The sequence below is a fragment of the Nipponia nippon genome, unplaced genomic scaffold, assembly GCF_047370975.1.
Source record: "Nipponia nippon isolate SJK-2023a ecotype South Korea unplaced genomic scaffold, ASM4737097v1 scaffold_4, whole genome shotgun sequence".
In the NCBI taxonomy this organism is placed as follows: domain Eukaryota; kingdom Metazoa; phylum Chordata; class Aves; order Pelecaniformes; family Threskiornithidae; genus Nipponia; species Nipponia nippon.
Window position 1 is genome coordinate 99306137 of NW_028262358.1, and position 25679 is coordinate 99331815.

The 25679-nt window shown below is 38.3% G+C and overlaps 1 protein-coding gene across 1 annotated transcript in view; it reads left to right on the forward strand.

The window, feature by feature from the left end:
• The window catches only part of COL21A1 (collagen type XXI alpha 1 chain), a 118902-nt gene that overhangs the window by 15321 nt on the left and 77902 nt on the right, over positions 1-25679 (forward strand). The window contains exons 2-6 of the mRNA XM_087775182.1: positions 15068-15187; positions 17129-17680; positions 21696-21864; positions 21994-22210; positions 24573-24746. Of these exons, the coding sequence (XP_087631308.1) occupies positions 15100-15187; positions 17129-17680; positions 21696-21864; positions 21994-22210; positions 24573-24746 (1200 nt within the window). The 5' untranslated portion in view covers positions 15068-15099. The remainder of the gene's footprint in view (positions 1-15067; positions 15188-17128; positions 17681-21695; positions 21865-21993; positions 22211-24572; positions 24747-25679) is intronic.

The window sequence follows — 25679 nt, forward strand, 5'->3', positions numbered from 1 at the left end:
CTCTTATTGTACTATTGACTCCAGATTAGTGAATGTCTGAAGATTAAGCAAGTGGCCAATAGCACAGATTGTCTGGAGTGAGAGAAAAGAAAAAGCAAAGATTTATGAGGTAAACGGTTATAGCAGTATTACAGGGTTCAGGGACTTTTTCATAGGGAGAGATGAGATGGTACTTACGGTTCTGCTAGCTTAGTAATAGGAGAATTGCTCCCCAGCATCACCAAGGGTATGGCTCATCATAAAACAAGAATGGGATAGCCAGGCAGCTATGATACAGATACAGAGCTATGTAACCAACTACGAAGTATCACATGCGAAAATTCAAGCACACAAAGACACGTAGGGGACATTTTTAACATGCTAATACAAACATTGACCCCTAAACAAGAAAAGAGAAGAGCTGGAGTTACTCATGAAAGGGGGAGAGCCACCACTACTTGTTAAAGAATCACAGGCAATAAAAAGGCCACTTTGAAAGTTGAAAGCTGAAGTGCTGGTGGATGTCTGCTACAAAGGCTCCTATTGCCTCTGACCACAAGATGAATTCCTTCTTGAGCACCTCCGAGGTGTCAGAATAAAAAAAAGTACTATTGTGTCATTGCTGACTTCAAACTGGAAGATGTTTGGTAGACATCTCACGTGCAGGAATATGTCTGCATATTCTGTGCATGTGATGGGGGAGATACGGAGTAGCTGCTGGGTGTACTCTGAATACCCACAGTGTGGGGTGTACTCTGAATGCCCAGAGTTTGTCTCCTGCTTACTCAGCTGTCCTCGGTCTTGTTGCCAGGAAGCGAGGTCAAGATACGAGGGGTGGTAGTGGCTGCGCCTGAAGCCCCATTCTGCCCTCCAGGGCAGCAGGAGGGCAGGACTGTCTGGGCCTGCTTTCCTCACCTTGTCCCACCTCTGTCTCCTGTCTGCTCTTCATCACACTCTTCTCTTACCTTCATAGGCTCTGTTCTGCAACAGAATAGCTCAGAAAAGCAAACGGCTTGGAGAAGGGTGATGTGCCTGAGGGACGGGGGCTGTGCACCTCGGGGGCAAGTGCCCTGGAAATGGTACTCTGAAGAATGAGGAGGAGGGGTACTGGAAAGGAACTGCAGAGATACAGAAACATGGAGATTGGAAGGGACCTCCTGGGATCATCTGGTCCAGCCTCTGCTCAAAGCAGACCCAGTTAGTGTAGGCTGGCTAGGGTCTTTTTCAGTCCATGTTTGAATAACAGCAAAGATGGAGATTTTGCTGCCTCTTCTAGTGTCTGGTCATCTTCCTGGTGAAAAATGTTACCCTTACTTTGAGTTGGCATTCCCTCTGTTCCCATGTGTTCCCGTTTCCCCTCGTCTTTCCACCGTACGGCTCTGGGGAGAATCTGCCTCCCTCTCCTCTACACCTTCCCTCTAGGTAGTTGCAGACTGCACTGAGATCTCCCCACAGCTTTCTTCTGCACTTAGGTAGAGAGGCTGGGGATGGAGGGCTGAGGAAGAGACCCTGATTTTATTCCTGTCTCCCACTTAGACTCCCACAGCCCCAGAACAATATTGACCATGACCACATGCAGCTTCCCCATCCTCACTCTAGTCCTGGAGTCCTACAGAGTCCTCCCAGACATCTGACCTTCCTCTTGGTTCTCTCTTAGTGACTTGTAACAATGCTGCACCCCTGCCCCCCATCCCCATCCCATCCCTGTCCCCCCAGGAGCTAAATGGCTTCAGCAAAGGCCATTCTTTAAATAATTAGAAACAGGTTCATTAGCAGACACTGAGGGATACCTGTGAACAGCAGTGCTTCTGAGATCATCCTGCATAATCATTGTCATGAGTTTATTCTTTGTAGGTTACTTCAGAGATATTGTTTTTTTTGGTGTTGCCATTCAGTAGATAATCATCTCAATATGCACTGTTGCTACAGGGCTGGGACAAAATAGACCAGTATGTTTGGATGTGTGAAGTACAGGGCATTTGAGTAGAAACAGGGAATTAATCTGGGATCTTACAATAACAAGCATGCTAAAATATTGTGCCCTGTTCTATGTCCACACCTCAAAAACATTATGTCAAAAATAGAGTTCAAAGGAAAGTAACAAAAAGAAGGGATTTGGAAAACAAGTATAGCAACGTGAATCTTATGAGGGTCAAGTTGTTTAGTATATGAAGGACAGGACTGAATGGTGGCTTGGACTGTGTATACATATAGATAGAAAGGAGTTGGGGGGACCTTTTTGCTGAGAAAGTCATAGGCAGAATAAGTGGCTGGAAATTCAGACAAATTAATCTTTGAAATCAGATGCAGTTTCTTAAAAGTGGGGCTGATTAAACAGTGGAAAAGATCAAGAGGGTTGGGGAGACGAGGGATGCACTTGAGTCATTAAAACAAGATTAGATATTTTTCTTAAAAATGCAGTTTAATCCAGTTTCTTGTAAACAATCTATAGCTTATGCATATAGGGGCCAAACCAGATGACAAAAATATCCTGGCTGATCCTTTCTCTTCCCAAGATCATGCATAATGGCTTTGGCAAAGCAGATGAACTTTTACTTAACTGTATGGATGTTGAAATGGCATTTCTCTTCTAAATGTGTGTGCTTTCACATACAGCTTAAACCAGCTCCTTGTTCAGACGCCCATCTGGGGGACTGGAAAATACTGGTGGTTTTCCTATGTCAGAAAGTGATTTACAACATCCATGGTGACGTTTGTAAGGTATTTGCTGGCTTACTTCATATTTTTTCTTAATGCTATTTACCTGTGTGGAACAAAGCTGAAAGCAGAGGAATACACAGGAATTTTCTGGGGAGGGAATACCCAGAGACATGGGCTGTGTAGTGCTGGGTGGCCTTGGCCTTCTCCCCACCCTGCACCTTTGCAAAACCTTCTTGGTGTGATTTGTCCATTCATTACTCAACTCTGCAGCTACTGTGTTCTTAGTTGCTTGGTGGACTCAAGAAAACACATATGGTAGGGACCAGGAAGGAATTTTATACTTTATGAATGATAATTTTCTTCATATAACAGGCTGTAAGAGTCATCACATTGGAAAGAAAGTGACCTTGAGTACTTGCTGGACTATCTTTAGTCTTCTTGCAGGTGAAAAGCAGCTACGGGTATAAATTTTGCATGGTTTCAATTTTCGCTTGGGATCATACCATATCTAGAACTGTGAGTGTTTCTCACAGTACCAAATTTTGGATATACTTGAAACAGCAAATGTTTGTTTTCCCCTTTGAGCGTGAATGTGCTAAATTTCTGTTTTCTTCCCTCAAAAAACTGTTTAAAATACTAAGGGTCTGATATAGCTCCACTGAAGACAACTGGAGTTCTTTCAAAGTTTTCACGAGTTCGGGTCCTAAATTCTTCTAGAATTTCTATTTCCATTCCTTCAGCAAGCACAGCCTCCTTTTAATAACTTGTCAATATTTTCAGTAAAAACAAGACTAAGTAAAAAAAGTCTATCATTTAAAAAACATAGAATTGGAAAACCTAAAATTCTTTTTTGTCTGTTGCCCTCATATGACTCTTCTTGGTTTGATGTCAGTGAATTTATATATCGTCAAAATGCTAACATATAATCAAATGTTTTAAAGGCCTGTCTGCTTCATGATACCTTTATATGTAGTCTAAAGGCTGTTGTACTAAGTGAAATGGAATAAACATCCATTCATTCTATAATGTAAAACAATAAAATCAAGTTTTGAAGCTTGAACAGAGACTTTAACCAGCTTTTCCCATGGCTATGGATTTCTATTTAAAAAAAAAAAGAATCTGTTTTGCCTTTTATTGAATATTTCTAGAAATGAGGGGAAAAAAGGGAGGACAGTTAAAGAATTGGAAAGGACTAAGCTTTCAAATAAAGTTTTGAAACCTTCAGCTAAAGCAGGGCTCCGTGTCATCATTCTTATGCCCTCCAGCATTTGAGAGTACTTAAATTAACACTGAGAATAACATTAAGTATAATTTCTGGAAAAAGACAATGAATAACACTAATGGGCTTGATCCGTTGTGCTTGGTGCTGGAATCCAAACCTGTCTGAGGGATAAACAAGACAAATGAATAGAAGAAAAAGTTAGGAAGACAAAAAATGTAACTTCTGTTTCTTACTTGCAGGAGGCAAACAGAGCCCATAGGCTTATTCTTTCCTTCACACAGCAGATTTATTTTAAATCACCTGTTGTGTATTTCTTACAGCTTCTCTCTTGTTTTCACAGCAACTGTTGCAGTCATCACATTGCAAATAACATTTTAGCTAAGCCAGCCCTATCCTCCCTTTTTTAAAAGTGGAGAACAAAAATAAAAAGATGGAAAAAAAATAAATGTTCGGGGAAAAGAACAAAGAGAATGAGGAGCTATTGGCAGAAATGTGTATCTCACATATCAGGACCTAGCTGGATTTGGTAGCACCGTCAATGTTTCTGAATCCTCAGCTGGCTTGCTTTTCCGAGGACTTTGAGACCACAGCAGTAATGGATGAGCAATTCTGTGCATCTGTTGTCAATCACTAGGCATGATCCTAACGTAGTCTTTAAATTGCATTAGAAGTTCTTACTTGGGTTGGTTCTCTTTTTATGTTGCCTTTGTGCCTCTTTCTACCAACATTCGTTGTTAGAGATTGTTGTACCTTTCTCTCAGACTTGAGCCAATTTCTATAGTGGTTTCATCACTAAATTATATATAATTATTATATATAATTTCCAGTTGTTGCGTTATGTGCCCCAATGACTGTTTTCCATCTGTTTACCAACAATTGTCACTGGCCCAGTTGAACTCTACATTCCTTAGCTCAGACAAAATGTTCTCCCAAACTATTGCTCCAGGTTGTAATTTGTAGCAAATTGTTTTCTGTTTCCCTGTTTGGTAACATAGATACATATACATGTGCACACTCAAAATTCGAACTTTTGGATTTCCTGCAGGAGTAGGTTCCAACATTTCTTACACAGAATCCTATTATCGTATGCTAGGTTAATTTCAACTGTACAATTTAAGTGTCAGATTTTATCCTATTGATTAGCTGTTTTGTTTTCCTTGGGTCTGTCCAAGGAGGGAAAATTCTGTGGAATCTCAAGTTGCTTGATAAAGAGAGAAATAACAGCATGGGCTTTTCACAGACGGGATGAAATCATGGTTTCCAGGGAGACTTCAAATTCATTTGTTGCAGCCAGAATGCTGAGCTGCCAACTGTGGTTGCCTACACAAGTTGCCCATCCTATATTGTTTTCCAGTCAGTCGTGTATCAGTCCAGCAGCTCAAATGCTATGGTAAGCCTCCTTTTTCTTCAACCCGTAATAACTAATTGCTGGCACCTGGCACAGCATCCTCTTGGAGTGGGAATAAATCCCAACAAAATACAAGCTGCCTGTGACTTCAAATGCTGTGCATGAATACAAAGTTTCTATGCTGTAGACTGGAGGAGTCTGTGGGTTTGCTGTGCTTTACTGAATCATATGAAAAATAAACAGTCAGCCCATCCCACTTAAGAGGATTCTTTGCTTTCAGAAATATCCATCTTCTTGCTTGGGTTATAATATATTTATCAAAAGCTTACTTTGGTCTTCAATGTACAGCACTGAAGTTGGTATAAAGCCTTTATACAGTTGATACAAAACCTTCTTTCCAAAATCTGCTGAAAATATAATAACTTCTTTAATCCTTTCTGCTCCTTTATATACTCTGCATAATACTTTATGCAGTATATATTTCAAAGCTATAAATATGGAGCGTAACCTTACCATGTAGTACTAATTCCTGTGGGTTTATTTTGTTTATATTGAATACCTCTAGTAGTGGAAATTGTAATCATGTTGCAGAATAGTTTCATTTAAACTACTGGTCTGTTGGTTTTTTTTCTTACCTATCTGTAAAATGTCTTTTGGAGTGAAGATTGAAGTGGTTTACTTTGTCAGTAGTTTGGGCAATGCTCTTTTGACTGTTAAGTCAACCATTTTTAATGAGAGATTTAAATTGTGGCTGAGGCACAAATGAATGAATTATCAAACATAAACCTGAAGTAGTTGTTAGTGCCTCTACTGAGCTTTGGGGGAGAAATCCAAAATAACATTTGAGCAGACCACGCTGGTGCATACTTGAGGGACCACAGATGTATATGCAGACAGGTGAGATATTGATTTCTGAAAACGCAGACGAGATGTGATGCTACTGTTTCTCGGAGGTCTCCAATATTCATTCACTTTCTGCAGGCACTTGGACATTCACCTTCAGCTAACCCAGGTTGCTTTGCTGTTGACACTGCACAACTCCCATTGCTGCAGCTGTGGACTTGATATACTCACTTACTCAGCTGCAATAGGTCTTTGCTGGCATCTCCCCTCACTTCTTTCATGTGTTTCTCCAGCTCTGTCTGGAGATCTCTGTTCTTTAGTCTGTCTATCAGGTAGGCTTTTAAGCTTTTAGAGGGAGGGGAGTCAAAGCTGTGTCTCTTACCCTTGCCACTTGTAAAAAGAAGGACAGCAAAGGTGGTGGGAATGGAAGGGAGCCTTTTCTTTTTAAGGGAGTCTAGGTAATGCTTTGTGCTTGATTTCAGGGTTAGGAAATAGAGTATCTCGAACTGTGTACTCTCACTGTGTACTTTGTATAGCCATGTATTCTTACATAGACTAAGTACAGATATTGCTTAGCCAGAATGGGGCCATTTTACAACTACTTTTCATTCTCATTGCACTAGTACTAACTATTAAAAAAAAAAAGAAAACTCACAATATGTCTAACTCCTTAAACACATAGTTTTCTTTCTTGACCCCTCTTAATAAAAACTCATCTGAACTACTCTGTAATCATATATTTAATGCTGTAGAACACTCCTGGTATGAATGTAATTATACTGGTGATTATGCCAAAATAGTTCATTCTAACATAGAAACAGAAAGAAATGCTATGGGGAATACTAATGTATTCGTCACTGTAGGAGATTTTATCTATTTATACACAGCCTTGCATTCATGTACATAAATGTATGTGTAAACTGAGCCTAAATTAGTGATGTCTTCACAGCCTCACCCTTCCCAGGAAATGCTGTTATTCTTTTAAATGTTTGCAAGTATAATAACCTCATGAATTGTGCCCACCAAGAAAAATAAATGGAGAGGAACAATATGTGGAAAACACGAATGCAGAATGGGACTGAAATCCAAGTGGAAATAAATACAGATTCAGATGTATTACTTGTTAAAAGTAACTGACTTGGAGTAACCTTATAGACTTTCTGAATGCTTAGGACTGGTAGTATAAGGTAGAGTTAGGAATAAATACTTGAATGTAAATTGCCCTAACATTTTATTTGTAAAAACCATTAATTTTGAAAACAGAGAGAACAAACATATGAAGAAGGTGATGCAATATTGCATTACTTTTCCACATTATTTAATGGGTATAAGTCAGGATTTTCAGGGTTGCTTTTCTCTTGCTGTTCAGTTTCTGTAGTATTGCATAAGTTTTGGAAACGCAAAGAATCTCCTGTATGTCCTTTCAGTCATTATTGTTGTAATGTTTTAATATTTGTTCCTTTGTAGGCCAAACCTAATGATCTCTAGTTGAATTAAGAGATGTTTATACAGTGATGTAATATGAGAGAAGTGTTAATTTATACTTGGAAGGCGAGATAATATATATAACCTCTAGTCTGGTTATCTTCTCGGAATGCTGGAAAAGGTTAAAATCATATCCTTCCTGGCTTCCTTCTTAGGCAGGAACTAGCCATGGGAAGACGTGTAGGAAAGAACTCCTTTCAGTATATTTCTTCAGTATAGTTCTTCAGCAAGAATTATTCATGCAGCAGAAAAGCCAGGGTTTTCAGAGAAAGGAAATCTCTCTCTCTCTCTCTCTCTCTCTCCATTCCTCAGTTTGAATAGTGACAAAACTGCACTGAAGAGCACATATTTTTGATTCTGGAAGATTCCACATTGCTCTCAATGGAAAGTTTCTTCAGAGAGTTTTCCTGGGAAGAGTAAAATGATATATTATCTGGGCACTGGAAAGCTGGATATGGAAAGACTGCGTCAGTAAAGTGCCTTTTGAGATACAGAAGGTGCTGCTTTTAGGCATCTTAAATGCAAAGTGGAAATACTGCCTAACCTGCTTAGGCACCTAAATTTCCTACTGAAAACTGAATTTCGATGTGAAATTCTTCTGCTGCGCATGCGTACAGGAAATGCTGTCGTTTGAACCTCTGTGCCCTTCTGCGTAGCAAAGCTGTTCTGGGAGTTGCATGCCTTTGCCATCTCTAACACACTGGCAGCCTTGAATTAATTAAAAAATCGAGTAGAGGCTATTGGTTTCAGTAACGGCTGTACCACATGTCCACTGTGTAGGAAACCCAAGTTCAACTTCCTTCCCATTTGGAGGTGTTCAGTGGCCCTGTTTGTGCAAATGCTGCTGCACAGCAAAATTGCAGTGCCCAGAAGAAAGCAAGAAATGTGTTGTAGGGACTGTCCAAAGCTGCCTAAAATGTCACAGCATGTAGGTGAGTCAACATGTCACCAATTTCCAAACTTCATTGAGTTTTCCTCCTGTATGTGACAAAAACTGAATGTGCATTGGGGAGGCTGTAATTTATCTGTCTCTGACCGTGCACTCACAGAGCACAGGCTGATGCAGCCAAGCTTTATTGTGCCCTCTTTCTCTCCTGCCTTTGGTGAAGATAGATAGAAATAATATTCTGCTAACTCTGCTTTGGTGGAGAACAGGGTCTTATACTACTGCGCTGTGGGTCATGGTTCAAGGGCCTGATGCTTAGTAGCACTGCTATGGTTTTACCTTTCATTTACTCTGAGATGCACAAGAACTTGCCTGAGTCTTGATGCAAGTCTCAAAGATACTCAGAAATACCTGTTGTACTCTACAACCCCTCATTTCAGGGGCTCAGAGCAGAAGCCTTTACATAAGCTGCTTGGCATCCCTCTGTGCAAGATAGACCATTTTACCCCAGGGGACTGTTTCCACTCACTCTAACCATCCCTTTTGCTATCAAAGTGGCATGGAAAAAAACAAGATAAAAATCATACCATGAAGAACAGAAGAATGGCCATAATGAGTCACACTAAAGGTCCACCCAACCCAGTATCCTGTGTCAGTTAATGTCTGATAGGCCCTTTCAGCTTTAATTTAAACAGTTTTGTGGAGTTGGGAGATACTTTCACTAAAGGCTTGCTCCTGCCACCCTGTGCAAATGACAAAGCCTCTGGGTGCAGTGCACTGTCCCATTTAAGGCGGAAAAATGAAATAACTATGGGGGATGCCTTGAAAAATACAGTAACACATATGCTATTTTTCCACTAATACTCTCTCAGTCTGCAACCTTTTACTTGAGCTGGATGCAACATCTATGTATTTATTTAGTAACCCTGTATGGATTTCTCTTCCATGAGCTTTCATATACTAAAAGCGGTTTGGTATAACTGAGAGGTGGGAAAGCAGTTTGATGAACGTGTTTTTCTGATTATGTTTAATAAAACCACAAACTAATTACAACAGATAATTTGGAAAAAGACAGGGGCTAAAAGTTTTATTTAAAATATTCTTTTCTGGTTTTTAATTTTTCACATAGCTTAGCATAATGTCATAGAATCATAGAATATCTCGAGTTGGAAGGGACCCATAAGGATCTTCGAGTCCTGGCTACTGTTTGCAGATGCAGAGGAAAGAAGGAGCAAACGTGAATCCCTTGTCCCTCTGCCTGTGCAGTGCTGGGACAGATTTACCATCCCTTAGCACTTCCCTGCACAATCTGACCCAGCAGCTAGTGCTCCAGCAGCAGAAGTTTGGCACAAGGACCCTGACTTCTTGTAGCAGCCAGCAGAGCTGCAGGGCAGAGAAGAAAGCAGTGAGCACTTCCATGGACCACCATAGAGACAGCTTTCTCTGTTTCTCTTAAAAAACCTGGAGACAGAAAGGACATGATCAGCAGGAATGAATTTCGGCTTTTGGCAGTGGCAGTGGAGAGGTCCTGGGCTGATATTAATGGTGGCCTCTCCATGGTAGCAATAAGGCACTTGGGCAAGTATTTTCTGTAAGTAATTTCAAATAGACTTCTGTTGCCTGTGCTATAATTACTGTGTTGAGAAGACACAGAAATTTGGTCTCTGGAGTTGTTGGTTTGGCATCTCTTTTGACTGTTAAAAGTGCAGTGCTATATTATTTTCTTTCAAATAAATTGAACACTGGATAATTCCTGGAATCCTCATTGGCTGGTTGCTTAAGTCTTGGGTTTATCCTTGAATTCTGGTTTCTATTAATAAGTCCATTTTGGACTACTAAATACTTATTTGGCTTTATACTTATAATGAAGTTCTGAAGTTCAGTATGTCATGTTTTTCAGGCTTTGTTGTAAATGAAATACAGAAGGACTCTCACAAATAGATGGAAAAATTGATCTGTTGAGGGAATAAAATTTGATTCTGCACATCAGATAAGTGTGTTTTGCCAATTATTTTACTGATTCTTTTTAAGAAAGATAAATTGGAGCATGCTTTTCACCGAAAGAAATCTTCCTTTCATGTGATAGTTTCATTACTTTAATGTCTTTCAAGATTAAAGATGTACACTGAAGGCTGTGGTGGCATTCACTAGTGAAGAATGGAAATTCTTCACTGTGAGAAGCGAGACATATATGATTCCTGCCCTGTAATTCCCTCCTGTGCTCCCCCACACTGATGCCTGATAACTTGTGAAGGTATTCCCAGTATTATTTCTTTTATCGGTGGAGCGAGAGTGAGTTTGGATACGCTCCTCATTGGAGGCCAGGGCTGCACGGGGAACAGCAGTTCTTTCTGTTTGGGTAGGTGGGGCTGGGCCCAGGAGGAATTTGCAAGCGTTTCGTGTTCCTTATTCTACCATTTTTCTTTTGGGACTCCTGTTTTGCAGAGTTCTAAGACAACTTGATGAGAACTGACCAGTGGGGTCATACGAGGGGTATGCCATTAATTTTTGCCTGTTGTTTAAAATATATACATGAATGAGATGAATGCAAATAAATGATAGAAGGAGAACACAGAACTGAAAAATTCAGAGGACAGCACATTTCTGCTGGGTGTATGAGTGGAGCACACCACAGCATATCCCCTTGAATTTTCCTTTCCTAACTTCTAGTTCCCCTGTAACACCCCTCATCTCCTGTTTGCAGTGGTTTTGACATGACTGTTCCCCTCTGCTCCTAAACCGGGCTCTCTGACACTCTCTGTACTCCGGACAGCCAGTAAATGCTGCTTTCACATGTACCTCTCCCAGGGTGAAGCATTAGTGTTTCTGTGGAGCACCTCCTTCCCTGCGGGCACAGGGCTTCCCTGCAGCCCCTCGCTCTCGCCTTCCCACCCAGCCAGCTCTGAGCATCTTCCACTTCTCCGTACCTTCTCTCATTCCTGCCAGTCTGGGGGGTTCATCCCTGAAGGTACCAGTGGGTAAATGTTTGTGGAAGGATGAGCAGGGATGAAAAGTGGCAGTGCAGTTTAAGGAAGGCATTAATGGCTTCTGCAGGGGTTGGTGAAAGGAAAGCTGTGCCAGCTAGCAGGATCCTGGTGTCCCTGCCTGACCTGAAGTGCCTGCGCTTATGGCACCGAGCATATACAAGTTCTGTGCTGCAGGGAGTGTGTTGTTAAAATAGTTTTGTAGATTTAGCATGCTGTTTTATTTTCAAAAAAGGTGCAATATTAATGGTAGCAGTCCCTGCACTCTTTTCAGTGAAGACTGATGCAGTGAAGTCAGTAAGTTGCTTGTTTTTTATTTTGCTTTTACATAAATTCTATGGATTTTACATAAATAACCATTTAGACAACCACAGAGAGGACAAACACCAAAATTAGCTAATGTACTGTTGTGATGTTTTCCTCAGTTGTCTTTTCCACAACTATTCCTTATCAATTTTTTGGACCTTTTTCTTTTGGGGTTCTTGGTGGGAGGAATCTATAGGATTTTATAGTTTGTTGGGGCCAGCATTGTGGTTTTTTGTTATATGTCAGCTCTCTGTACAGTAGTCTGTCTCTTTTTTTCAGTTATAGGCTGACATTTTTCTGATATTCTCAAAGAATGCAGTTATCCTTCTTTGTTTACCTGCTACGCAAATTCCCACATAGATTTAATTTCATATGTTCTTCTTTGTTATTGCTTAATTTGGCCTTGTGAGAGATGTGTTTTACCCTTCAGTAAACACTTGCCATGGCAAAGGCTGAAAGTGATTTTAAGATGATGAATCTTACAAACCATCAAGTCTGAAATAATCAATGTAAATTGTCCACTTCTACTGTGGTAAGATTTTCTCATGTATTACATGCCTGTTGCTTATACACTTAATTTCATAATTTAAACAGATCCTTTTTCAAACAGCGGGGACAAGAAACTGCCACTTAATCTATTTAAATGAAGTTGACATCCCAGTATTTGTGTGGCATCATTGGAACAGTGCATCTTATGTCCTGTCCTGTAGGCACCAAAGTGCTTCATCTTGTTTCTCACCCATTCTGATGCAAGGTAATATAAATAACAAAGTATGGTGTTACCTTGCAATTATGTGTAATCTGAAGGTGATATTTAATAACATAATAATTATGTTTTTGCATTATTAACTTTGGGGGATTATATTATGTAGGAGTAGCATTTCCTGGAAACTGATTTTTGTGCATTTCTTGAGGTTGTTTGTGAACATAATTTTTTTTTGTCTTAATGGAATGAGTGCTTTATAAGCAGTGGAAAAAGCAAAGCAGCTGACTGAAAAGCCAGAGTAAATCAACTTACTGATTTTGTGGCATGTCTTCTATTTGGCAAATACAGATCATGAATCTACCAGAAATGAATCTGGCATTGAAATTACTGTCTCTCTACTTGTTATTGTTTTGCACCCACAACTCTGTAATCCCTTTGTCCGCATATCATTTTCCTAAAAACATCATGTCAGGTATATACATCTTTAGAGAGAAAGGTCTACGTTTAATTGCTGTAGAATTTTGTTGCAGATAGTTTACTGGTGGCTTGATGGCTGCTCAGTATGTTATAGTGATTAAATGGCATTCTCTTCAGTTTACTCCCTGGACTAGTCTTGGAAAATAAAATGGTTACTTATTTCCATTTACCTGTTTCTTCTCCTAAGAGGCACTTGCAATAGGCATGCTGAATTGTGTTTTGGTGTATTTTTGGGGAATAGTATTTTCCAGCACTACAGAAGTTTCAGAACATCTGCCAGTACCTTATTACTGGTAATGTGGACACCTTGTCTGCCCTGAAAAGATTAGCAATATAAAAAGGACAAATACACACAGCTTTTATCCCCCCCCCCCCAATATACTGACTTTTAATTTTGTTGTGTAATAAATATTTTCATTTATATTTGACCTTTTAGGTGAGTGCGTAGATCATTTTGGTGTGGGCATAAGTAAAGGTTTATGACTAGAAGAAAAAGATATGAAAAGGGAAGGAGTCTTGGCCTTATTCAAGGAAGGCATTTCAATTCTAGGAAATGGGCTGAGAAAAGCAGCAAGAATGTTAGTGATAAACTAGCGTGTAATAGATAAAGACTATCACGACTGACAAAGCAAAGCCTGTAGAGAGAAGAGGAATATTTAGTCTTAAATTAGTGACACTGAAGGGTAGGGCAATGAATTGACCCTGAACTGCTACTGAAAATTTGTCCTGAATCTAGCTTCTTTTTTTTCATGGTTTAGAGATTTCCCATAAATATGGGAAAATTCAAAAGCAGTAGGTTGATTGGCCAGTTACCGAGCAGCATAAAGACAATGTTGTTCTGAGTCCAAACCAAATAACTCAATGGGGAAAAAGTTTCTGTTAAAATATGCAAAGATAGATGTAAGTTATTGTAAAAATCTGTCCTCTGTTATATTCATGACACTTGATTAACCATATCTCTGCTTACATGAACAAGTACCACTTCACATAGTTTAGTAGACATCAAAGGGTCACAGAATGGTTGAGGCTGAAAGGGCCCTCTGGAGGTCATCTGGTCCAAACCCCAGAGCCAGTTGCCCAAGACCATGTCCAGAAGGCTTTTGAGTATCTCCAAGGATGGAGGCTCCACAGCCTCTCTGGGCAACCCATGCCCATTCTCAGTCACCAGTGCATGCACTTACTCAGACCAGCAGTTAATCCTCCCTTTTTCTGTCAGGGTGTTCATGTTTTGTAATGGAGGATAAAATGTAGTTAGAAAAATTGCATTTTGTATTGGAGGATGAGAAGACAGAATACAAAAGAGATTCCGTATACTTTTTCAGAGTCTTGAAATGAATGGATCTCTAATACAGTAATCCAAAAATGTATCTTTTCGCATTATGATTCTATTTTTTTGCAATAAACATAAGTAATAAATATGGCTTAATTTAAGTAAATTTGTCAAGTAGTATTTATGACAGCAACATGAGACCAAAATTGCATGTTTGCTTCAGGACTGTTTTGGGGATATAATTCAGAGACCATGATAACAAAGGAGCATAAACAGAGGAAAAAATCAAAAGTTGAAGATGCATATAATTTATGTAACCTTGGATGTTACAGTACACAGTCTGCGGGGCTTGGCTCTGCTGGGAGAGGGCTGGGGCTCACTGAGACCCTAACTCCTGGTGGTAGTGTCTGCCCTGGGGTAGAGGAGTGGGAAGTGTCCCAGACTCCCTGAAGTGGCCAGGTGTGTGGGTTGAGACTGAAGTAACATCTCCCCACCAGTACCTGATACATAAACACTTGCCATATTTTGGAGCAGTAGCTGACAAGTCTTTGGATATTGGCTGCAGAGTGGGATAGCAGTTGGACAAGTGTGACTGGGACTGGGAATATAACCTACTCATGTATGTACCTAGCGGGAGAAGTATATAAATGTGCCTTGGTGAAAACTGAGCTTCCACAGAAAGGCTGGTGAGTGTTGTTGGGTTTAGAATCTCAATTTTGGACTTACGTGCCTGACTGACAGTTTTTGGGTCTGTGGTCCATTGCAGGCTGGCCTTACATGTGGGGGCTTGCAGATTCAATTCAAAGTTGTTCCTCATGCACAGGTTTTAAAACACAGAAGTTTGGATTTGTTTTGTAATATAACACCACTGTATTTTCTTTTCATTTCTTCCCCATCTAGTTTAATCTCAAGACTTTGAAAATACAATACACATGGCACAGATCGTAACATTTTTTCAGATGCTATTAATTCTGTTACTTCATGATTACATCTCAGCTGAAGATGGGGAAACAAGAGCAAGTAAGTCTTAATTTTTATATTTCAGCTAAGGCATGCTTTGAAGTTGCCCTTGAATTTATAGTATCCATTTTCAGGTCCACATGTACACTTCCTCTGATGGTGATTTTTTTCCAGTATAATTTTCCTGGTGAAAATCCTATAATATAGGATAAGTCACTTAAATATCTTATTTCTCCTTTAGGAAGGGAATATCTTTATTTCTTTTTGTGTCTTGGAAATGCCCAAAGGGGCAGATGGAACTGTAAAGCACCAGTCTTGATTTAAACTTGTGTCTTGAGTATTTATATTTTCATTTCTTCAGAAGTCATGTTTTGAATAGCTTAATGTTATGTGAAAAACTAAATAAGAAAAATAAACATTCTGTCAGAGGAAGCTGAGATAAGCCCAGCTCTGGGACAGACCTTCTTGCATATTTGTCAAAATTATCATCTCAAACCCAAGCAAACCCAGTTTTATACTCTAAATCTGGTTTATGGAAAAGAAAAATTAAATCAAGGTAGCTTTTTGAAAGACAAAGTGGCTGAATGAAAGCAGTGTGGAAAACTTTCGTCTGGCCACAATGATACTTTCAGGGCAGGTCTTTTTCCTCCAGTTTTGCTCTCAATCCAGCAATTCTCAGTATTTTACAACAAACTCCATAAAATTCTTTTTGGTCTCTAGAAAGACATTTTTTTTTTTCAGTCTACCTGCTCTAAGCTGGGCCTGCTTTCAGCAGGGTCCAGTGATGTCCAAAGTCCCTTCCAACTGAAATTGTGATTCATATCCCTGGACCACAGAGTGACGCACGCTACTCGCCCCTTGCTCCTTCTCCCAGTGTCTTTTCACCACCACCTGCATTGCAAAAGCATCTCTCCAGCAGTCTGTGGTCACTTGCTTTCAAGGAAGGTAAAATCTTGACCTGACCAGAAGTGTCTGTAGGCAGATGTCAGGACAAGGCAAAGCTCTCCTTCCTGTGGTGGAGCTACAGCCTTTCACAAAAAAGAAAGCACAGTAATACACAGCAACCCCCATGGCCCCATGTGCCATGGGATCAAAATAATTTCTCCTGGTTTTGGCCATCTTCTTGGCACCTTGTGTGTCAGTTACCTAAGCTCCTTTCACAGTTGATGGAAGGTGATTCTCTCCTCTAGAGAGTTATTCCCTCCATCTGAGGATGTGCATATAAGATGGATAGGACTGTCCTATAGAAATGCTTGTGTCAGTCCATGGCCTGTAATTGGCAATTTAGTCTAAAAGCTCCATTTATAAGTGACTACAGCTAGGAGAGCTGAATCCATGCCTAAGTCGTCATGCAGTTACATTATATTTGTTAAATGCTTACATGATCTTATATTCTGGAGGTTGAGCTCATTCACTGAGCATTTTTCTTCTACTAAAATCAGAATATGCTACCAGCAACATTCAACTGAGGCACGGGATTCTATAATAACTGGTTCTGTAAGTGCCACATAGCAGTGTCAGAAGTCAATTAAAATGTACTTCTAAAAGGATTGGATATTACTGCTGAATTCTGGAGTATTCAGACTATAGCCTTCCTCTACAGTGTGCTTGGTTTGCTAACAAAAATGAATTTTTATGTTTATCGTCTCTGCAGACAAAGAGATATGGAAAAAACCAAAATTTATTCCTCTCTGCTGATTGCATGAAATGCAATTGCCAGCTAAGGAACTGAATTCCAGAATTTTTCATAGTCATTTCTGGTGATAATGTAAAAAACAGAAAATGGTATGGTTTTCAGATACCAAGTTGGATCTGTGTGGCTTACAGAAACAATCTTGTTTTCTCTGATAAACTCAGCTGATTTTTTTTTTAGATGGAATGTATTTGTCAACATAGATTCTAATACAAACAATAATTAATATGAAAAATATTTCCTGTGGAAGAAGAAAGTGGAAGAGTTTATTAAAATATTTGTTTGATTTTTGGTTTTTTTTTTTTTAGGTTGCAGAACTGCTCCGGCGGATTTAGTTTTTATCTTAGATGGCTCTTACAGTGTTGGCCCAGAAAACTTTGAAATAATCAAAAGCTGGCTTGTCAATATTACAAGAAATTTTGACATAGGGCCAAAGTTTATTCAAGTTGGAGTTGTCCAGTACAGCGATTACCCTGTACTTGAAATTCCCCTTGGAACTCATGAATCCACCGAGAACCTCATCAGGGAAATGGAGTCCATACACTACTTGGGAGGAAATACAAGAACAGGAAGAGCTATTCAGTTTGCCTATGACCATCTTTTTGCAAAATCTTCAAGATTTTTAACAAAAATAGCAGTTGTTCTCACTGATGGAAAGTCCCAAGATGAAGTCAAAGACATAGCAGCAGAAGCAAGGAAAAATAAAATCACTTTGTTTGCTATTGGTGTTGGCTCAGAAATTGAGGAGGATGAACTTAAAGCTATTGCCAACAAGCCTTCATCAACTTATGTATTTTATGTTGAAGATTATATTGCAATATCAAGAATTAAAGAAGTTATAAAGCAGAAACTATGTGAAGGTAAGTAATTGATTATAAAATATTTTAGGTGTGCAGAATGTAGTTTTGTACCCATGTTTCTTTATTTCACAAGCAGAATGCATGATTAATGTAACCTAAGGTACCTGATAATCTTTACTACGAGCTTCTTCCATTTTGATCTTGTTTGCAGAATTTACTCCCAAAATGTTATTTTCTCTGTTGAACAAAGAGGCACATTTGGGAAAGATATGGTGCTTTAACACAGTGTGTGTTTAATTTCAGTATGTAGCATTTTGCCCTAAGTCCCAAATTTTTTGCATTGATAAAGTTTAGAAACCCTAAAATGGTTGAGCAATTCTCGTAGTGCTGAGAATATAGGGCTTACTTTATCCTTTTCCTAGGCACGGCTGATACTCATCCACAATCTAGCATTTCTTCTTGACAGTTGAGAGGATAGCCTATCATTACAGGAGTTCTTCCGCTAGTATGTGTTGAAAAACCCAGAAGAAAGACTCCTGGCAAAAGTGCCTGGAATTGTAACAAGCTGTTATGATCTTTTTTAGAAGGATTTTATAGAAGAATTAGCCAAGACCAACATTGTAAAATGACTTTTTAGCTTTAGAATGCTAGCAGCGTTACTGCATTGAGTGTTCTGATAATTTTATAAAATGACGGCTTTCCCATATATAAAAAAGATAGCAAATTGCTTCTAAAATATATCACTCGGAAGTACTCTGTTATACAGCGAATATTTATCAGTGCTATTTTGTACATGTTTTATTACCAAGAATTGATGCAAGTCATATTTCAGTTGTACCATATTTCTGCACGTAATAAGAATGAAAAATAGTTTTCATTTGCTCTCACTTTAAGTATGGGCTTCATTGAAAAAATATGGTGATACTTATGTTGAGGATAATAGTGTTTATTTCTTGATACACTTATGAAAATCATAATAATTCCTTGTGGCTGATGTAGTAAGCTGTTCAGTCCAAGAATAAAATCAGCTAAGTGCAACTAAATTCTTTAATAAAACTTCACGCAGGGAGAAGTTCCCCAAAATAAACACAATATTTTCTTTAAATAACCTTTAGAAGAAGTGACATTATATTTCATCAAGATGGATTTTCTGCTTTCAGAATTAACTAGTATCCTTTAAAATTCAGCTGTGATATTTGACACGACCCTTACAGCAGTAATCTGTGAATGTTGACTACGTATACAAAAGCATACTTACTGTTTTACTTGTAAGTGGCCCTTTGCTTCCCCACTCTTAACGTTGCACTCTTCCCTCATGTTAGCATTGAGATGCCTCTCTCAAAGAGCAATCAGAGCCACTTGGCAGCTTCATTTCTAACCGCAATGTCTTTAGCAGGTGAACTGAAAGACTAGTAAACTGGAAATTTTATATCTGAGTGGTGGATTATTTTATTCATGTTGTTAAGATTCACTTTGAGTCTGGGACAGGAAGTTCCGTGAGGGCAAAGCGGCAATGATTTAGCTGTGATCAACCATATGAAGCTCCCTGAAAATTTTGCAGTTCTCTCTTGATTGTCTTTGTTTTAATGTCTCAAACAATGCTAGCCTTTACTCTATGGCATTTTTAACTTCGTTATTACATGAACATAGATAGGTATACGAGCATAGGGGCATTATTTTCTTTCTGGAAGAAGGAGGCTGAAGTTTGGTGGTTCGTGTAGCAAGTAGTGCTATTACGAATGGCCTTGCAGATGGAGGGCTCTCATGTGCCTTTTGGGAACTCTAGTGTTTGTTTTAGAGAACAGCAGGGTGAAAAACCTGCTGAACCTGTCATCCAGAAAGGACAACGTGGCCCAAAGAGTCCCCAAATATTTAAGGAATATTTAATATTTATTCTGGAAGTTGAATGTTCCTGTAGCATTTATATTCTCTAGGAAAAATATAGAAAAGATTGTGTGTCAGGAATGCATTTAAAAACAATACTCAATGCAGACCTCAGAATTATGTCTGGAGGATGCTGAGAAAAGTTCCTTTGTGCTAGATTTAACATCAAAAAGTTATTTCATGCTTCAGGAAGGAAAAATAAAGCATCTGAAAACTATATAAAAACACTAAAAGGGAACAAGATTTCAGTATAGGCTAGACTGTTGCTGTGACTGGTACTGCGGACTGGAAACACAACCCCATTTCCCGTGGAAGACAGTTCTTAATTTTGCCACTGACTTCTGCATCCTGTATAACGGCTCAGCTAGTTAACAAAATAGTCCTGCCAGAAGATGATCCAGAAGACCCAAAAAAGATCTGCCATACTGGGAATGTTTTTATGTAATTCTTCAATGTTTCTTCAATGTATAATTTTACACATTCTTAATTTGTATTGTATTGGTTTGGAATAGTTACTTTGGCATTAATCCAGAATAATGTCCCTCTCACATAAAGTAATCTTATTTCTGCATTTATTTTTTGATTTTACACCAAATTTCTAATACTGTAACTGATAAGAGATTCTTGCGTTCATTTTCTTGTCAATGTATAAGATTATCTGTAATCTGTATTAATGGCAATATGACCATTTTGCGACTTTGAAATAAATGAGTTTAGAAAATGTTTCCATGATTACAATGCGCAGTGAAGAAACCTGAAAAAAATAGTGTTATTACTCTTACTTAATATCGTAAGTATGTTGACTTACATCCTGCATCTGTGTTTTGAGAAGAGTGAGAAGGAAAGTTGTGTTGGACTTTGTGTTTCCTTTTTTTTTTTTGGAAGCATTGAGAAGGTAGACATTTTACTTTCCAAAATGTAGGCAGAGAGTTCTTGCAATTCTTTCTTGTAGAACCAGACAGATAACTTGTAATATATTTTTAATTTGGGAGTCGGTGACATTTTGCTATGGGGAGGAGAAAAAACCTAAGGGGAATGTACGTGGTTTCTTGCTGCTGCCCCAGATACCTGTGGCATGTCCCCTTAAGATGGATTCCCACCATAGATAGTTTGTGCAGACACTTAGCTGAATTTTCTTAGAATTTATATATCCTTCCTCCATCACCAGAATGGCATAGCTTCTGACTGCCCTTGGGCTGGTTAGAAAGAGAAGCCATGCAGTGTTGCTCATATTATAAAGAGAAGCCAGTGTAGACCTTTGAGCTGATAATTCCCTGGCGCTGAAACATGAGTTTTCCAGCCCATGGCTGGTCCAGATGGAGATGAGAGAACTCTCCACCCCTTCTTTGGAATGTATTCCTAACCTCTTCCCTTTGTATGAACCGATGCTTTTCTGAAGAAACAATGGGAAATGAATGATGAAAATGTATTTATTGTAAATAGTTTAGCACAATTTTAATAAGACAAAAAGTTGTTTGCTTTCCTTTCATTGATTTATTGCTCTAATACAATGTTGGCTTTAGCATTAAATTTCACTCTGCTATCTCACTTTTTTTTTTTTTTTGAGACAACTTAGGTACACTGCCTAGTATTGTTTTTGTGTAAAGAGAATTAAACAGAGATAATGTTCAGCTAACATTAGTATCCACAGAAAATATATCACGCAATATTTGTGCAGTGAGAATAGCTTCAAGCAGATTTCAGTGCAACAGACAAAATTGATCAGAGTCCATTTCGAGCAAAAAAAGATGAAAAAAATAGTTGTAGATAATTGTATCTTTGTCCATTTTCAACCCTATTTTATAGTTGGGAGGGATTCTGGATTAATCCAAATTGTTAGTGCATTGTGGAAATTAACATCTATAATTTTGTAGCACTTTGAAAGCATATAATTTTAGAAATTATGTTCAGTATTTTTATTAGTCAGATATCATAGTACCTTTTAAGTGCAATTAGTGACAATTCAAAATAGTATGTGAATGTAATCGCAGTAAAATATGACATCTCTGTATTCTCGCTTCATGTCTCTGAGGATTCTGCACGTCACTTCTCTCATGTTTCATTTACCTGGCAGTTCACAATTCTCTCTTATTTCTTGAAAGGCAGCTACAAAAAATTAGGTAGATGGGAGGTTACTTTTTGAAAGTTTTAAGTCATATTTTGAACTATACTTGCATTTATTACTTTGCAGAATCTGTTTGTCCGACAAGAATTCCAGTGGCAGCTCGAGATGAAAAAGGATTTGACATTCTTGTGGGATTAGGTGTGAAGAAAAAGGTTAAAAAGAGAATTCAAATACCAACCACTAATGCAAAAGCTTATGAAGTAACTTCACATGTTGACCTGTCAGAATTGACAAGGTATTCAAATTTATAAATACACTTGTAAATTTAGTAAGATTTTTTTGCTTAAAGTGAGAGAGACTTATTTTAAGATTCATACGAACGTTCAAGTACTGTCTTTTTTTTTCCCCCTTCCACCCTATTTAGGAATGTGTTTCCAGAAGGTCTGCCTCCATCCTATGTGTTTGTTTCCACTCAAAGATTTAAAGTAAAAAAGACGTGGGATTTGTGGAGAATTCTAAGTCTGGATAAGAGACCACAGATAGCAGTCACTATTAATGGAGAAGAGAAAACACTATCGTTCACTACAACAAGTTTAATAAATGGCACACAAGTTATTACTTTTGCTGCACCTCGTGTAAAGGTAAGGAGTAAGTCATCATCATGCTGGAATACTCATTTAAGTACAGATTATTCCTTTGCCCTGTGTGTTTTTTAAAAATGCATGGTCTTATTTTTGGCTGCTTAGGCATTTAAAAATAGATGGGGGGTACTTTATCCGTGTTTCCAGCGTGTCCACAGTGATCATCACTGTAAACGCTTTGCAGGTGCTTTCTACTCAGTAGTTTCCAGCAGGTAATTGTGAAGATCACAGAGACTTTTCTTCAGACAGCTCTTTGCTTAACATATACTGGAAAGTATTTTCTGCCTTTGATATGTAGACTAGAAAATGCGAATGAAAATAGTCCATTTTTAGAGACAGTTTTTGTTAAGTGTATAAATTCCTTGAAAATACATAATGACAGAAGTTACTTTCTTCTCCAGAAGAGTAAATAGCAGTGTACAAAATGAGAGTTCAATCTGGATTTGTCTGGTTCTCTGTTGAATAAAAATTCCTTTCAGCTACTTATTTTTCTCACTGAAGGGATTTCCTTCTTTGTGCAAACCGATTTGATTGTCTTGTAGTGTAATCTGAAGGTTCTCTTCCAATCTTTCTTCAGTAATTTCCAGTGAAGTATTCAACACTTGTAAGAAAGATTATCTCGGTTGCAGGTGAGACAGAGGGAAGGAGAATGAATGTCTCTGCTCTTGCATTTGTGGCAGTATAGGAGTATGCAGCTGAGAGATTCCCATTCCTACCGCAGGGAGTATTATTTAAGTGAACAAAGAGGGATACTTCAGCAGACAAAGAGTGGGAAAGATTTACTGCTGGAGTGCTTCATGGCGAAGTGGGTTCAACTTTTCTGGGAAGCAGTGGCCTGCATTCGAATCCTTACTCCAAATCAGGCTGAAGGAATTTGAAATATAAATTCTCAGAGAAGAAAGGACTCCTATCCAAGAGAAGGTCTTAACTACTAAGCTTTTGCTAGGCAGAGGTATTTTATTCTTCTTTTATTGGATGGAGAATTTTACTTTTTCTTTCCAAATTTCCTCTGCCTTTTTATAATTATTTGTAGGTGAAGTAATTTTTTTTTTTTTTTTAAGAAGTAGTGTTAAACTTGATTTACTGGAAATTGCTTAAAAATTCAGTTTCAAGTCAATCCGAAAATTTGTATTTAATTGTTTCTGGCAGTTACAGTGACAAATCAATCTTATTCCTGCAGCCCCAGGTGTCCATGAACTTCGCCCTGAAAAGAAGACTTTCTTTTTTTTCTTTTGTTTCTCCATGCTTGTATTGCTGTTATGGAGAACAATAATTTTATGCCCTTTTTAGAACTATATGTCTCTAAACACACTACAAATGTTACTATGCTTTTAATGAACCTTTTTATTTAATAAACCTTTATGATAATTTATCACTTTTACTCAGGAAAATGGAAATGTTATATATTCTGATCTGTTGTTTATTTTATCTTGTAATGAGAGCCATTGTAAATAAATAAAAACCTAATCTACAAATGAAAATAAAATAGAAACAGAGGTGCTGTCTAAGAGTGTATACTATTAAGTGAAGTAAGCTTAATTTCTGTTTATGTCTAAAAAAGGTAACATATATAACATACTGAAAGATGTATGTTTCAGTTTAGTCTTATGTATACCAATTTAGTGTGAGATTAATCTCTATTAAATTTAGATATATAAAAGATAAGCATCTAGTCTAGGCTTAGGCTAAAGAGCTAGATTGTTGTTGAAATTAATGGATAGGCTCAAAAGAAGGCATTTCTTCCCACGTTGAATTTCATTTCTAAGGTAGGTGACACAAATACTTCTTTAAAGGTATCTCATTTTCTATTACTTGTAGAACTATGCTATTTGTTTAACTAAATCTTAAGCTTTAGAAACCTGAGTTTTTGTGAGGTGATGAATGTAATATTTGCTTTATTCATTGCAATATTGTGATTCTTTCTGCCAATATCATGTCATCTTTAAGATTTTTTTCATAAGAGATTAGAAAGGCTTTCAAGTACCAATTTGTTTTCACCATGATTTAAGATCTGGAGTGTTCAAGACATTATACCACTGCTGAAAAAAAGGCCTCTGGCTTCATATTTTTAACAAATACAGGTTTGAGCATGTTCAAGATCATAGACTGCAAAAAATCTATGTGAGTTATAAAATAATTCTGAAATATGGATTAATTATTACCAAATATCATCTTCTCAATTATAATATTACTTGGCAAATACTTTTTTGCCTGTACAGTTTAGAATTTTTTGTATGACAAAACCTGGAACGTTGATCATTTCAACCATTAACAGTAGTTTAATTGTCAAAATGCAGTTTTATTGTTATTTAAATTGAAGACATTTTTTTTTAAACAATTCTGTTTTCTTCACTTTTCTTAGACATTGTTTGATGAAGGCTGGCATCAAATTCGTCTCTTAGTAACAGAAGACTTTGTAACTTTGTATATAGATGACCAAGAAATTGAAACGAAGCCATTACATCCTGTTTTAGGTATTTACATCAGTGGCCTAACCCAAATAGGAAAGTATTCTGGAAAGGAGGAAACTGTACAGGTAAGCATATGCTAAAACTACAATAATTCAGGAATTCTACTGTAGGTTAACATTGCATTGGTTCCTTCTGTTTTCTTGAACTTACTCTTCTAATTTACACTAGGCTGAAATTTAATATACAAAATTTTAATGGTTAAGAGGGAACGTAAATGGTCAGGAGGACTTAGCACTGATATATCCTGTGCAGTGGGTGCTTAATTGGTCTCACTGACTTCAAGGGGCGTTTGTTTTTGCTGAAACACAAATTTGATGCAATGTGGTCACCTGAATTTGGGAAACAGTGTCTCAAAGCAGGGGATTTCCTCTGTACTTGACATGTGCATATAATTTCCTTCCATCAGTGTATCGGTTATGCTGACAAAAGAGGGAGAGAACAAAATTTTGATGAAGTTTCTTTCTCATCACTAGCTGTCATGAAAGTACAAGGTGTATCAACTCTGTTTCTGTCGTACTGCAAATATTTCATAGAATCATAGAATCGTTAAGGTAGGAAAAGACCCTTAAGATCATCGAGTCCAACTGTTAACCAAGCACTGCCAAGTCCACCACTAAACCATGTCCTTCAGCACCACATCTACCCGTCTTTTAAATACCTCCAGGGATGGAGACTCAACCAGTTCCCTGGGCAGCCTGGTCCAGTGCCTGAACACTCTTGGTGAAGAAGTTTTTCCTAATATCCAACCAAAACTTCCCCTGGTGCAGCTTGAGGCCATTTCCTTTCATCCTGTCCCTTGTTACTTGGGAGAAGAGACCGACCCCCCCCCGCCCCCACTACAACCTCCTTTCAGGTAGTTGTAGAGAGCAATAAGGCCTCCCCTCAGCCTCCTCTTCTCCAAACTAAATAACCCCAGTTCCCTCAGCCTCTCCTCATAAGACTTGTGCTCTAGACCCTTAACCAGCTTTGTGCCCTTCTTTGGAAACTCTCTAGTAGCT